Below are 14,786 nucleotides of genomic sequence, written 5' to 3' on the forward strand. Positions count from 1 at the left end.
TCTGAATGCCATCATGTTAAAATGCAAAAAGCTGGTTTGCAAAATGAATTGTTTTTTACATTTTCAGGTAAGTGTATGCGGTTCTTTAAAGGCAACACATTGAGGGCACAAAGCCAATTTTAAACATGTGTAAGTTACCAGCAGCATTTGTTTGTTGTTTGTTCGTTTGTTTAAATTTATCAAGGTGACACTGGTTAAAATTATGCAGGTTTCGAGTGTAAAATGATATGTCACGTGTATTGCCTTGTGTGTTCACCACCCAAAGTCAGATCCCATTTGCATACTGGTGAGCACAGCTGCCCACCAGCAGCATGTGTAAAATGTCGATGTTACAAATCTGAATACGTTTCACATTTCTCTACTTTGACTTAGTTCTAGTAGCCCCTCAAATAAAACTCTGCTGATTCATGCACTTACTGGAAAGTGTGTACTCTAAATAATGTGAACCTTGCTATGATAATTTACTGTGGAATGGAATTTAGTATAAAATATCATGTATTTTCTCAGTTTCGTCTCTAGACTTTGAAAAGGGACGTAAGCCGTGTGTAGGCCGCAACTGTGACGCCACCAGAAGGCTGTCAAAGGTACGTCCTGTGAGGCTGGAGAAAAGTGAGCTCACTCAGTGTGTAAGGCGTGCATAAGCGTCTCAACCATTTATGAAACACGTCAGCCTCCCACACGCATTTAGGAACTTCAGTAATAAAAATAAAACTTCATAAAGTAATAAATGATGTGAACTTAACAGCTGATATTTTTATGAAATATTTAGGAATTAGCATGTTGCAACTGACCGTGTTAAGAAAGGTGATTTTCCCTTTTGCCTAGGTGATGAGTCCGTTAGTGACGTGAGGTTTTGCATTCCCATGCTGTCACTGTGCTGTCGTCCGAGTCTCCCTCTACATCTGTAAATGTTTGCATAATACGCGAGTGCTCCTGTGCTGAGTACATAAATATTCACAATGTTACATCCTCTGGTTGTTTTGATTTCTTCTTTATATAGTGACCTCCTTTGTCTCGTCTGACAGTCTTTGTCTTAAAGTCTGTGTTGTGTCACATAAATCCAGCTGCCCCACGTCCTTCTGGCTCCCGTTCCATCACTTTTAGTCTGAGTGTTTCCTTGAACCTAAAGTGCGTCTCATGTAGGTAGCATACGCAGGTCTTTTTTAAAAAAATGTGTTTGGCCACTCTGTGTCTTTTGATTGGAAAATTCAGTGCATTTACATTTAAAGTAATTAGGGATGGATCTGTTGCCGTGTTTGTTTTCTGACCGTTTTGTGATTTTTTTTTTCATCTCTCGCTGTCTCCCTTTGTGATTTCGAACATTTCGTATGGCGGTGTGCGTAAATCCCCCCGTCTTTATCTTGTGTTATTTACTATAGATTGTTGTTTGTGTTGGCCACAAAGTAAAAAAAGTACAGAGCAACCCCTTGTACACTTTCCCCAGTCTGCCCCAGCGGGACCATCTCGCAGTTGCTCACGCACAGCATGACAGGCAGGGGCGTTGGCATGGCCGCCGCTCTCATCGGCGTGCTCGATGTGTGTGTGTCGAGGTCTGTACCGTTTCTGAGTGGGGTCTCATGTCCACCGCCATAGTCCAGGCGCGGGTGGCTCCAGTACCCAAGGACCCCGCCCTTCCCTTGGGGACCAGATGTGCCTCTGTCCCACTGCTCCCCCGATGCCCCTTTTCCCTCTGCTGCCCTCCGTTTCTTGGGTTTCATCGCCACCAGGGTGTTCTGCAGAAGGGACCGCGGATTGGCTTTGCCCCGCCAGCACCGTGTCCTGAGATTCAGCCAGTCGTGTGGCAGCGTGTGTTTCCGTGGCACCGGTGGCTTTGCCCTATGAGCCGGGGGCTCACGGGGCGCACGCCTCAGCTCGTTGAACCTTGGCCTGTTGAAGGAGTTGCATTTATCGGGGTGACATCGGGTAAACAAGCTTATGTGAAGTTTTGATACAAGTGTTTGCGTGAAGATAGGTTCCCATTCTGGAGCATCGCTTCCGTCACTGTCAGCCTGTGGACATCCGCTTTCTCCAGCACATTTCTTAAAAGTATCGTCCGTGCTCTTGTCAGGTGGCTTTGGTCCCTTCGTCACAGCACGGTGGGGCGTGTTCGTGCGGGTCTGTCTCTGGGGTCTCTTTTCTTCCTTCTTTGTGCCTGCGCCTCTCCCGGTACCCCCGTCTTCACTCCTGCGGCCTCGGGAACGGGCAGCGTTGTTGTCCCGCTGTGTCCTGTCCCGTCAAGATGGTCGTCGTTACTTTCAGATCTGTGCCTCTCTGATTTTAGAGTAAGCTCGTGAATGTCTGCCAGATCCTCTCTGAGGTGTTGGTAGCAATTAGGGTAATGGATCCAGTATGTAAATTTGGGGAGGACTCTTACATTTTTACTATGTTAGTGCTTCTGATCTGATCCACGAACGCAATGTTTTTCTACAGCTCCTTCGGTGTTCTGTGATTTTGTGTCAGCATTTTGTCATTTCCAGGATAGTGACCCGTGCGTGTTGTAGTAAGTTCACACACATGTGTCCTCTGCGGCATGGCTGTGAAGTGCGTGGCGTTCTAACCCTGTGCCCACGGCCCCACTGACCATGCGTGGACGCGCGGCCACATGGCGCCCCGTGTGTGCGCCCCACCCCGCCCCGCGCTCCGCGCCCCTTCGCTCTCACAGCTCTGGCTTCAGGCCTCACCGGGGAGGCCCTCGCATTCCCTGGACCTGAAACCATCCTGTTCTGTGCTCGGGGAAGGGGAGGAGCGGATGCGCAGGACGTGCTCCTAAAGCCTAAGTGTCACAGAGCTGTCTGATGTCGGTGAGGCGCCCATCATTTAAAATCCACAGGACCAAAAAGCTCGAGTCTGTGTCCAAAAGGCTCCTCCGTGCCGTGCTTGGAAGTACGTTTGGAAATATTTGACGTTGGTTGGTGACACCTTATAATTTTCATATGTGTTATTTATGTCCTGTGAATGCGAGAAAAAATAAGGATCTCAAGAATGTGTTTTTTTATGCTTCTAAATACATAAGCAACGTTACTTATGCTAAAATTATTTCTTTGTGATAATAAGTGTTTCATATTGTATTTCTGTTTTAGGCTAAAAATCTTATAGAGAGATTTTTTAATCAGCAAGTGGAAGTTCTAGGCAGACGTGCAGAGCCATTGCCTGAAATATACTATATTGAAGGTACTCTCCATATGGTGTGGATTAACCGCTGCTTCCCGGGGTATGGGATAAATACCCTGAAACATCCACGATGTCCTGAGTGCTGTGGTATGTACTGAGCTACGATTCCGTGGTTTATACTTAGGACAATTCACTGCTTTTCAGTATGTCTAAGTGAACACCTGTCACTCGTTTTTACTATCATTTAAATCTTTAGTTTATTTAAAATGGTGTATTTGAAAAGACTGTGAATCTGAAGATGTAAAAGAAAAAGAGCTGGCTTTATTTCAGTCTTGGTCAAGAGGGGTTAGGAGCGTTAGGCAGGCGTCCGGGGAGACACCCAAGTCATAGTGACAAATCCAGAGTTACTTACCCTAAAAAGAGCCAAATCATCTTTGAGAATCAGTTGTTGGTGAGTTTACGCTTGTGTAGTCTCGATTAGGTGTCTTAAATGAGTGTATAGGTTGTTTTGTCGCCAGAGGATTTTGATCCCAGCACCGGGGGACCTGGGCCCTGTCCTGCAGAGGAGCGTTCGTGGGGCTCAGGCGAGCACGGAGTCGGGGGCTTCGACTCTGTGTTCAGGGGTGGGGCAAGCCAATTAATCTTCAGCGCTAGGACTTTCTAATGTGAATATCACTAACTTACACCGCTTTCATTCAGTCTTCTCCGCTTGTCCCCTCCCTGCTACTTTAAAGTAGATTAAAAGGCTTTTTGTAGAATAAGCACTAGTTTTTTTACTTCGCTTTATTTAATACGGTTAGATTTTACTTTAATTTTTTCTGACTTTGTTTTTGTTTAAGGATATGAAATTTGACAAAAAGCACTGAAATAGGATATAAATTTAGCAAAGCACTTACAGATGGCAGCTTTGTAACTGTGACTCTGCCCGTCACTCCAGAATACAGACAAGGGCGAAACATAGAAATACCAAACAGTGAATCCAGAACCTAGTATTTAGCTGTCTGTTAAATGCATTTATTTTCACTCAGTAAAGACTTAAGATAAACTAAAAATTTTAAATACATGCATCTCATTGATTCCAAGAATTTTGAAAAAGTTAAACATAGCTCTTTCAAGTAAAATAATAGATTTGAGTCTCTGAGGAGTACCAATAATGTTACCTTTTTTTTTTTTTGCATTTAGAAGAGTTTGGATAATAACACAATTGTCAGGTTTTCTCATTTACCATGTAGTTATAATGTTCAAGTTATTATGCGCTGTACTATTTTATCAAGTTCAATAAGCAGTTATTTTATTCCTGACAATAGACCTCATAGGAAGTGTATAATAAAACACATGGAAAGTTCAAATTTTCTGCCGTTAAAATACCGTTTTACTCTCCCGAATACATGGTCCTGCCCACAGAGTTTAGCAACGCAGGAGACGCACCCATGAAACACAAGGAAACAAGAGTCTGCTAACCTCCAGGGATGAGGATGACAAGGGCATTGTGGGAAGCAGACTAAGTTAGAGACGGATCAGTCAGAAAAGATTCCTATAACTGGGATAAGGCTCTTCGGGCGATCTGAGACCTGAGGGAGGCCTCTGAGGACACAGGGTTGGCAGGTGCCATCAGGGTGCCTTTTCTGGGGCGGTGGTTGCTTGGCTGGGGCTGGAGGCGTCGCATCGGGAGAGCTGTGGGACGTGGCCGGCTTCAGAAACAAAGTGGGAGAGCTCAGCTTTAACATGGGGTAGGAGTTAGCTCTGAGTAGAGGAGGGAAATGGAATTCGCTTTCTGAATTTTGTGGGATTATCACTGCTCAGTGCACATATTCACTGGCGATGTGCTAAATTTCGTTTTGGGTCATCCTTCGGTAAATGAAAATTTTAACTTCGAGCTGCCTTTATGCTGTCCTCATCTCTGTTAGACTAATTAAGCAAGACTTAATGCGCTCCCGTTTTTGAACAGAACAAACGAAATATACCTGACCTTCAGGACCCCGCCACATACCGTAATTTCTGTCTATGTTACTGGAGTATCTAGACAAAATTTTAGAGAGCACATGCTACTGAAAAAGACATGTAAATCATTCTCCGAATCGGAAGACAGTGTAAAATCCAACCTAGTTACAAGACAAATGTAACATACTAAGTGAACTTAAACTCCATTCAGGTGTGAAATGGAATATGAGATGGAAGCCCATAAAACACACGAGGTGCTTTGTGAAGTGGCTGGCTTCCAGAATGAGGGCACGCCGAGTTCACGTTCGGCAGAGATGAGCAGGCCCGCTCATTGTGCAGGGGCTTATTTACTTCTCGGAAGCTGGCTAAGTGGATGGTGGGTGTTTTCCTCTTTGGGGTGTCTTGCTTTCCTCATTTAATTTTAACTTGTGTATGACAGATAAAGATCATTAGCTTATAAACTAGCGGAGACAACATTTCTGCCTGTATTATATCATGAATATGCTACAGCCAAAGACCAGATATAATATATTGTTTCCGATAGCATTTTTTTAAAACAAAGATGCTGAAATGTTTTACTATGTAATCTTTATAGGTTCTGTTGTTTCTGTAAAACTGTGTATCTTGTTTTCATCTATCTCTATTTTATTCCTATTTAATCATCTCAAAAAAAAAAAACTGCTATGTCAAATAACTACACTTTTTGACAGAATGGCTTACTCCATCCTCTTTTTCTTCCTTTTTAAATAATGGCAGTGGTTTTCAAACTCTGATGCATATCAAAATTACCTGAAGATTTTCTCAAAAATATATTTAGGGCCGAGAACCAGACGTCTGCGTTTACAGTTAGCACCCTGGGTGCCTGACGCCCGTAAAGCCTGAGGCTCCTGAACCTTAGCACCGACACAACTCTGCCTACGCAGGGTGCCAGCCTTCTGCTGGGCCACGGGCCATTTGTCGTTGGCTGTCGTGGGTTGAATGTGGAGCCCAGAATAGTTTATGAGCATTGTTGTCTGGTGTTGCTTTCTCTGTAAATAAAATGTGGCCTTTCCCACTCAGAGCTTTGCAGTGTCTCAGGGAGTTGCAAGCCAGCGGCTCTTCCATGGTGACTTAGTGGCTCGTCGGTGGTCAGAAATAGTTAGGCTACAGGTTAGAGTGTTTAAACACCCTGAGATGATTTTTTAAATAAAGTATACTTTTTATTTTAAATAAATGATACAGTTTAAGTGGACTGTTTAGTAGATACAATTGTGTTTAATAAGGCCTTTTAGACTCTAAAAACTGGTCCTGATCAGACAAGCCACCCTGAACCCTTTAATTTTACATCAAAGGACCAAGAAAACTTATGACAAGAGAAAGCTGATGTTCACGGAACAGACTTTAAGGCAAGAAGCCTTACTAGGTACGCAGAGGGAGCACTACGTGATGGTAGAAAGATAAATATGATAATGTATTTCTAAACTTGCGAGCACCAGATAGCATGGCTTTAAAATACATAAAACAAAAATTGTCTGAGGGGTGACACTAGTATGCAAAGCCATGTAGGAAAAAATGAAATTGGACTCATCCAAAAAAGTCACCCCCAGATATATTTTAGAACGTAACATACAAAAATATCATTATGATTTCAGCATTAGAAAAGGATTTCCTAAAAAAGATACAAAAAGCACTAACTTTAATAAAAATACTGATAATTTGGTCTGCATAAATAAATGACTGCCGTTTATCAGAAAACACTGCAAAGAGAGAAAAGATAATCTGCAGAATGGGAAAATTATATGCAATGGCTGTAGCCAACAAAAGAACTAAATAGTGAACACTTTTGAAAAAGAAAAAAATGGAAAAAGATTTGAACAAGTACTTCACAAAAGAGTAATTCCAAATGGTCAGTGGGTACACGAAGATAGGTTCACACTTTTTGTGATCAAAGAAACGTGAATTAAAAGCAGAATGAGATCCTACTACATAGCTCTGGGGTTGGCAAACAGTGAACAACCTGCGCGCGGCGTCCCCGCTATGGCGGGGCGGGGCGGGGGCGGGGACCCCGGAAGGGCCACCTGCCCACGTGGCCGGGCATGCGGCGCGGCGCCATGGTGGACGTGGCGTGCTCTGCGACGTCGCCTGTGACTCGCAGGGACAGTTCATCGCAGCCCCAGGCCCAGACTAGAGACAACCCAAATGTCCATGCCCAGCGAAACGCGGGCGCCGCCGCTGGCGTATTCGGGCGGAGACGGCGGCGCTGGGAGGGCGGTTGCGGCCGTGGGGACGCGGACGAACGAAGCCGCGGGAAAGCGATCTAAACACTCGAATCCACGTACCGCGGGCGGAGCTGAACTCTGTTCTGCAGAGCGCTGTTCACGAACGCTGAAACCAGTGCAGTCCAAGGAAACCCCTCCTGCAAAACCCAAAAGAATGGTGTCGCCCTTGGGGGGAGTGGGGACGCGGCGGGCGCCGCAGTTGAGGTGACAGCGGCCGCACCGCGGCCCGAACCGTCTGTACACAGGTTCCCTGTCCGGAGGCTCATTACGTTGTACATTTATGTCTCATTTTTCTCTCCGCGTGTTACGTTTCATAATCATAAGATAAAATACAGTTTTCGTTAAAGCAAGTGTCCTTTTCTCTAATAATTCACACTTATTTTTATGCGCTATTACCTGAGGCTTCCAGCAGAGGAACGGAGTCAGCAGGATATACGTGTATCGACAGGTTTATCGCAGGAAACCAGCTGATGTCACGATGGCAGCCAGGCTGCTGTCACGATGCAGCCAGGCAGGCCCTGTGGGAGGGCAGCCGAGGTCACAGCAAGAATGTGTTCTCAGGAGGGCCGCCTCCTGCTCTTACGCCTTCCACCGACCCGGTCAGTCCCCCCGGACCATCTCTTTTGCTTGGTCAGCTGGCCGTGGGTGTCAGTCACCTTGACAGCGCACCTTCAGAACAGGGCTCAGAGCAGCGTGAGAGTGACCATGGCGTCCCTCTTAGCCAAGCTGGTGCATAAAACTCAGTAGCACAGGTGCCATATCTTCTCCTGTCCCTTTATTTTATGTACGTCTTCGTATTTAATATATATTTAAATAACATAATTTGATCTTGCTTTTTATATTCAGTCTGACACTTTCTGCCTTTTCATTGGGATCTTTAAACCTGTTTAATGCGGCTATGCATATTGCTCTAAGCGTATCACTGTTTCTTCCCCATTTTATTTTTTTGCTGCATCTGTTTTCTGGCATTCAGTTCAGTCATTTGAATATTGTTCGTGGTTGTCGACCTACTAGGTACAGCAGTTTTTCTTGTCGTTTTGCTTTAGACTTAGTGCGTGTTGTTCATTTGTCCCAGTCCACTTCTAAGCCGTGTTGTCCGACTCGGCATACAGGGCGCGCGTCGAAAAGCAGCGAGCTTTCGTTTCTCCTGCCCCGGCCTGTCCGCTGGCGCGGGCATCCACCTGAGCGCCACTGCGTCCCGAAGCCCGCACCACGTGGCCGCCGCGTTCGTCGCACAGGCAGTCGTCATCTGCGGGGCTGGGCAGAGCGAGAGGAGCAGCCTGGTGTCCGTCCCGTGCGGTCCTCGTCGTGCAGACCCAGGCAGGCCCAGCTGCGGGTGAGCTGCGGCCCGTCCGATGGGCCGAGGATTCTGCCGAGGGTTCTGCTGACCCTTCTAGTGTGAGTCTGCCGTCGAGGGTCATCTGTCTTCCAAATGTCTAAAAAAATCTCTCTTGCCTTCATTTTCGAATGATTTTGTTCACTGGATATAGAAACCAAGGTTGGCGGCTTTTTGTCCCTCGTGTGCTTTCACATTTCGGCCCCCGTCCTCTCATTCGAGTTGTTTCCAATGGGGCATGTGCCGTAACCCTTGTCTTTGTCCCTTTGTATAATAGGTATCTTTTTTTCCGAGGATGCTTTTAAGGTTTTCTCTTCATCGCTGCTTTTGAAGACCGTAAACACGATGCAGCTTGCTGTAGTTTCTTCTTTCTTGTGCTTAGAGTTTGTCGGTGAGTTCGTTGGCTCTCTGGACACTCGGTGCTCTTTAAATTTAGAAAATTGTTGTACTTTATTTGTTCAAATAAATTTTCTGGGAACCCATTCTTCTCCTTCAGGGTTCCAGTTAAAAGCATAGTAGTCCGATTGACATTTACCCACAGTTCTTTATTGATCTCTTCATTAAACTTTTTTCTTTGTGTTTTATTTGGTGTAATTTCTATTGATACGTATTCAAGTTGACTAATCTCTTCTTCTGCAATATCAAATTGTCTGTTAACCCTACCCAGTGGATTTTTTATCTCACAAATAATGATTTGACCTCTAGATTGATTTAAATGCTGTTTAAATATATCTTCCACATACTGTCTTAAGTTTGAACATATGGAATATTGCATTGTTTTAATGTTCCTTTCTACTAACTCTTACATATGTGCTCCGGGTAGATTGTAATTAATTTATTTTTCTTATTATGAGTCATATTATTCTGCCTCTTCATTGCCAAGTAATTTTTCATTTAACACCAGCCATTGTGAATGTTTTATTGTTTGCTGTTGAATATTTTTGTATTTCTTTATTTTTGTTTTCATGTATTTTGCTCTGGCATGCACAGATAAGTTGTTGGAAACAGTGTGATCATTTCTGGTCTTGCTCTTAAGATTTATTAGGCTGACCCAATGTGCAGTCCAGGGTGATTATTCCCCACTATTGAAGAAAAATTTTCTCTTGAGTCTGGTCATGATTGAGTTTCCACACAAAGTCGTATGGATCCGCATTATGACGCCCTGTGTCAGCACTGGGCACCGTTACGTGGCAATGGCACAGAAAACAATGGAAAGCCACCTGTTTATGACCTGCCCTTAGAACTCACCTAATGTCACTTCTGCCATCCTCACCGAGGTCCACTTAGGTGCAAGAGGAGATGGCATAGACTCCAGAGCTCAGTGAGGTCACATTTTTAAGGGTGTGTGGGATGAGATATATCGTGTCTGCCCTTTGGGAAAGTCCAGTCTGCCACCAAGCCCTCAGCGTTTCCATATCCATTTTAGAATCAGCTGGTCAGAATAGTTAGTATAAATTTTGAGAGTAGCTGTGCTTATCTCGTTTCCAACCTCAGGAAGAAAACACGCAGCACTTCTGGAAGTATGATGCTAGCCATAGGGTGTATTTCTTTTTTTTTAGATTTCCTTTATTAGATTAAGAAATTTATATGTACTCTTAGTTTATGAGCTGTTCTGTCATGGATGAGAGTTGGATAGCGTCGATTGCTCTTCTCCATTTATTGAACTAAAATAATGATCCATATTTAAACTTCAAAAATATTTATTGAACCTTACATTCTTTGGGAAAAAACCCGCTTCATTATTATATATTGCTGGATTTAATTTGCTAATATTTTAAGGATTTGTGTTATATTATGTACTTTATTATCATTTCTTTCTCATTTTTGGTATCATAATTATACCAGCCATGAAAAAGCAAGTTCATAATGGTCTATCCTCCTCTATATTCTGAAACATATATATACATATGTATATATATATATGTATATTTATGTATGTATGTGTATGAATATGTATGTGTGTGTGTGTGTGTGTGTGTAAATGGTGTTTTTTCTTAAACATTTCATATGATAGAATTCATCACAGAAACTATCTGGGCTCAGAGCATCATTTGTGTGAAATTTTTGAATCATCTTTATTAAGTTGTAATTAATGTGCCCATTTTAATTCCAAAGGTACACATTTTATAGTTTCGTGAGTTTTGATGAGTGTATTCATCCATTTAACCAGTACCAGTATTTATACACAGTATAAACATTTCCGTTGCCCCAAATTGTCCCCTTTGCCACCTCACAATCACTCAAAGCTGCTTATTAGTATACCACTCTTTATCCATTACATTGATAGGCTTGTTTCTAGTTTTGGGCTATTGTGAATAAAGCTTATACGAGCATTTCCGTATATGTTTTGGTATGGACCTGTGATTTCATTTCTCTTGGGTAAATTCATAAGAGTTAAGTTGTAGGGCTATGTGCTGAGATGTTTGATCTGTTAAGAAGCTCCCACACTTCTACAAAGCAGTTGTTTGATTTTACACACTCATCAGCAACGTATGAGATTTCTAGTTGTTTCCCACTCCTGGCAAGTCCCGACATTGTCCACGAATGTCTTCTCGTATTTTATTCGATCACTCCTATATAGTCTTTTGTGAACTGTTCATATCTTTTCCTCTACCCTTTTATCAGGTTATTTTTCTTCTAAATATTAACTTATAAGATTTATTTATAAATCGTGGAAACAAGCCCATTACTTTCTTAATAGTATGTTTTAAACGTCAGAAAATTTAATTTCGACATAACTAAGTTTTTCAAAATAGTTTTAGTAACCCAAAGATGTGTCCATCCAAGAAATTTCTGCTTACCCTGAATTTTTGAAGAGATTTTCCTGTTTTCTTCTAGAAATAAGGACTTTCTATCATGTCCTTGTTAAATTCAGTTATAGTTTTAAAAGTTTTATTTTAGGATTTTTAGCATGCAGTCATTGTCACGTAGGAGTAAGGACAAATGCACTTTTTATTTATAATATGCATGCCCTTTATTTTATTGCCCCATTAGCCTGGCTGGAATGTTCAGCAAAGTGCTCAACGGCCAGGTTTGAGAGTTGGTTGCACCTTATCCTGTGCCCTGCCCAGGTCTTTCCCAGTCAGGTGTGATGATAGTCGGTTTTCAGAGATGCCATTAATTGGGTCAATAAAGGAAATTGCCTCCCATTCCTTATTTTTATTTTTCATCATGAATGAGGTTGGATTTTGTCGTATGTCTTTTACACACCATTGAGATGACCATATTTTTTATTTTTAATAATGCATTGATTGATATGCAGATGTTAAACCAACCTTGCATAAGCTTACCTAATAAAAAACTACATGCATGGGATTATTATCTGTAATTTCTATAGTCACTGAGTTTTATATGCTGACATTTAGTTACGGCCTTTTGTATCTCTGTTCATGGGAGACTTTGGCCTGTAGCTTTTCTTTGTAAATATTTGTAAAATTCTGGTGTTAGTGCATTGCTGTTTAAAAAATGAATTTCAGTTCTTCCTTCTTCTTGCTTCTAAATATCTAGAATATATGTAAATTTTTCCTTGAATGTTTAATATCTCATTGAAGCTCTCTGTACCTAGAGGTTTGTTTTTGTTTGGTTGATTTTAGTTTTCAGGAGAAGGGTGTGTATGTGTGTGTGTGTGTGTGTGCGCGCGCGCGCGTGTGCACGCATGTGTGTGTTGTGGCTCTTTGAAAACAAAATCTTTCTTTATAATGTTATACTTAAACATCTAGAAATAATAGAGATGATGTGAACAAGAATACGTGTGTCACCTATTCCAAACAAATTTGATATTCTGTCATTTCCTTCATATCGTAAGATTTAAAGTGATTTATGAAGCACATGCCCGAAGCCCCCTGTGAAGCCTTCAGCAATCCATTGTCTTCCCTTTCTGAACCGATACATGATCATCAGAATGTGATATATTTTATTCCAGTTCAGTATTTTACACTTTTAACTTTGATCGAGGGAGTCATCAATGACTAACAGTATCGGTTTGCATGACAGTCACTAAATGAATGGTGTCTGACCTAATACCTTCTGCAGCTGGCTTTGTTTGGGCTCAGTATGACCATACAGTTAACTACAGATGTTGAAGTCATACCATACATACCCTTGAAACTCACTGCAGTCAAGGAAAAGACCTTCGCCATAATCCTGAATTGTGCTTATGCCTCTTTGTAATTGATCCGACCTCAGCATCCATCCCCAGGCAAACAGTGATATGCTGTGTGTCACTATATTTTTGCATGTGTTTTCATAAATTTCTATAAATGGGGAGCCCCACGGTATATATATTTTTGTCTGAATTCTTTGACACGGCATAATGATTTCGAGATTTGTCAGCGGTATTGCATATATTAATAGTCTGTTTCTTTTTATTGCTGAGTAGTGTTCCATTGTGTGGATATAGCACATTTTGTTTATCCATTCACCTGATGATGGACATTTGGGTTGTTTCCAGTTTTAGGCCATTACAAATAAAGCTGCTATGAACATTCCCGTACAAGTCTTTGTGTGGACATATGTTTTCAGTTCTCCTGGGAAAATACCTATGACTGCGATTGCTGGGTCATACGGTAAGTGCCTGTTTAACTTTATTTAAAAAAGAGCCAGCTTATTCTCTAAACTGGCTGTGCAGCCAGGTTGGGGACTTCTAGTTGTTCTAAATCTTAGTTGTTCCAAAGCATAGCCTGGCCGCTTTTTAAATTACAGCCATTCCAACGTGTGTGTAGTAGTGATATCTCATTGTGGTTTTAATTTTCATTTTAGTTTTAAAGATATTTTCGAATTCCTATTATTAGATATTGGTTTTCTTTTGCATAGTATCTGTACAGATATCTTTCCAATTGTAAGTTGTTTTTTGTCTTACCAAGTCGTAAGAGTTCTTAATATAGTATGGACAAAATTTCTTTCTGATGCGTTTCTTAATATAGTATGGACATAATTTTTTTTTTTCTGAATATACTCTCCCAAACTGTAGCTTGCATTTTTGTTTTCAAACAAAGAAGTCGAAGATGTCCAGTTCATTACTTCTTTGCTCTGTGGTCCACGTGTCTGTGTGTTCTCATAAGCCTTTTCCTATGTTAAGGCCACAAATGCTTTCTCCTGTGCTTTTTGTTGAGTACTTTGGGGTTGTACATGTTGGTCTGCGATCCATTTCGAGTTAATGTTTCTGTTTGATATGAGATAAGGGTAGATGATCACCTTTTACTAAACAGAAAAGCCCGTCTTGGTGATCCAGCACCATTTGTTGAAGAATTTTCTTGCCCTATTAAAATTTCTATGGTACCTTTGTCAAAAATTCTACTAATTATATTCACGTGGGTTTAATTCTGCTACATTCTACACGCCTGTCGTTTCACCAATACCAAAGTGTCTTTTAAAAAATTTTTCGATTAGAGTTGACATTCAATATTATTTTAGATTAGTTTCGGGTGTACGGCATAATGGCTAGACATTTATATAATTTATGAAGTCGCTTTTTATAGTAACTTGTTTTATATTTAAAAAATTGTTTTGTTCTGTTTTTTGAATATATATAGTTTAGAATTAGCATGTCAATTTCTACAAACAAACCTATAGTAATTTGAATAGATTTCATCGATTCTAGAAACAAAATTGATGATAGCTGTTATCCAAGACATACTTTGTCTTCTAAGCAGTAAACATGATAATTCTGCATTTATGTAAATACTTTAAAATTTGTCTCAAAAACGTCTCACAGTTTTCGTTGTGCAGTTCTAGCAAATCTTAGATCTGTTCATAAGAATGTTACTTTTTTTTTGTTCTATAAATGGAATCGTTTTAATGGTTTAATTTCCAGTTAGCATATAAGAATACAGCTGATTTTTAAATATTAACCTGGATCTTGTGACTCTGTTTAATCCGTGTATTAGATCTCACAATTATTTTGTAGAATAAACATACATAATTATTTTGTATGAATAAACATGCAACCTACAAATAATAGTTTTACTCTTTCACCTAATATTTGTTGTGCCTTTTATATCTTTTTCTTGCTTTATTGCAATGGCTGGGTCCTCCAGTACCATGTCAAATAGAAATAAAAGCAGGCTTTCTTGTCCTGTTCCCAATATGACATAAGTGACTTTTTCACTCTTGAGCATGATATGAGCAGTAGTGTGTTCTTA

At 41.3% G+C, this 14,786-nt stretch overlaps 1 protein-coding gene across 1 annotated transcript in view; it reads left to right on the forward strand.

Annotated features, from left to right (window-relative positions):
- ZPBP (zona pellucida binding protein) overlaps positions 1 to 14,786 on the forward strand; it is a 33,933-nt gene that overhangs the window by 11,740 nt on the left and 7,407 nt on the right. Inside the window, exons 4-6 of the mRNA XM_023521609.1 lie at positions 5 to 67; positions 508 to 584; positions 3,081 to 3,258. Coding sequence (XP_023377377.1) covers positions 5 to 67; positions 508 to 584; positions 3,081 to 3,258 — 318 coding nt within the window. The remainder of the gene's footprint in view (positions 1 to 4; positions 68 to 507; positions 585 to 3,080; positions 3,259 to 14,786) is intronic.

This window comes from Pteropus vampyrus, unplaced genomic scaffold (genome assembly GCF_000151845.1).
Source record: "Pteropus vampyrus isolate Shadow unplaced genomic scaffold, Pvam_2.0 Scaffold308, whole genome shotgun sequence".
NCBI lineage: Eukaryota > Metazoa > Chordata > Mammalia > Chiroptera > Pteropodidae > Pteropus > Pteropus vampyrus.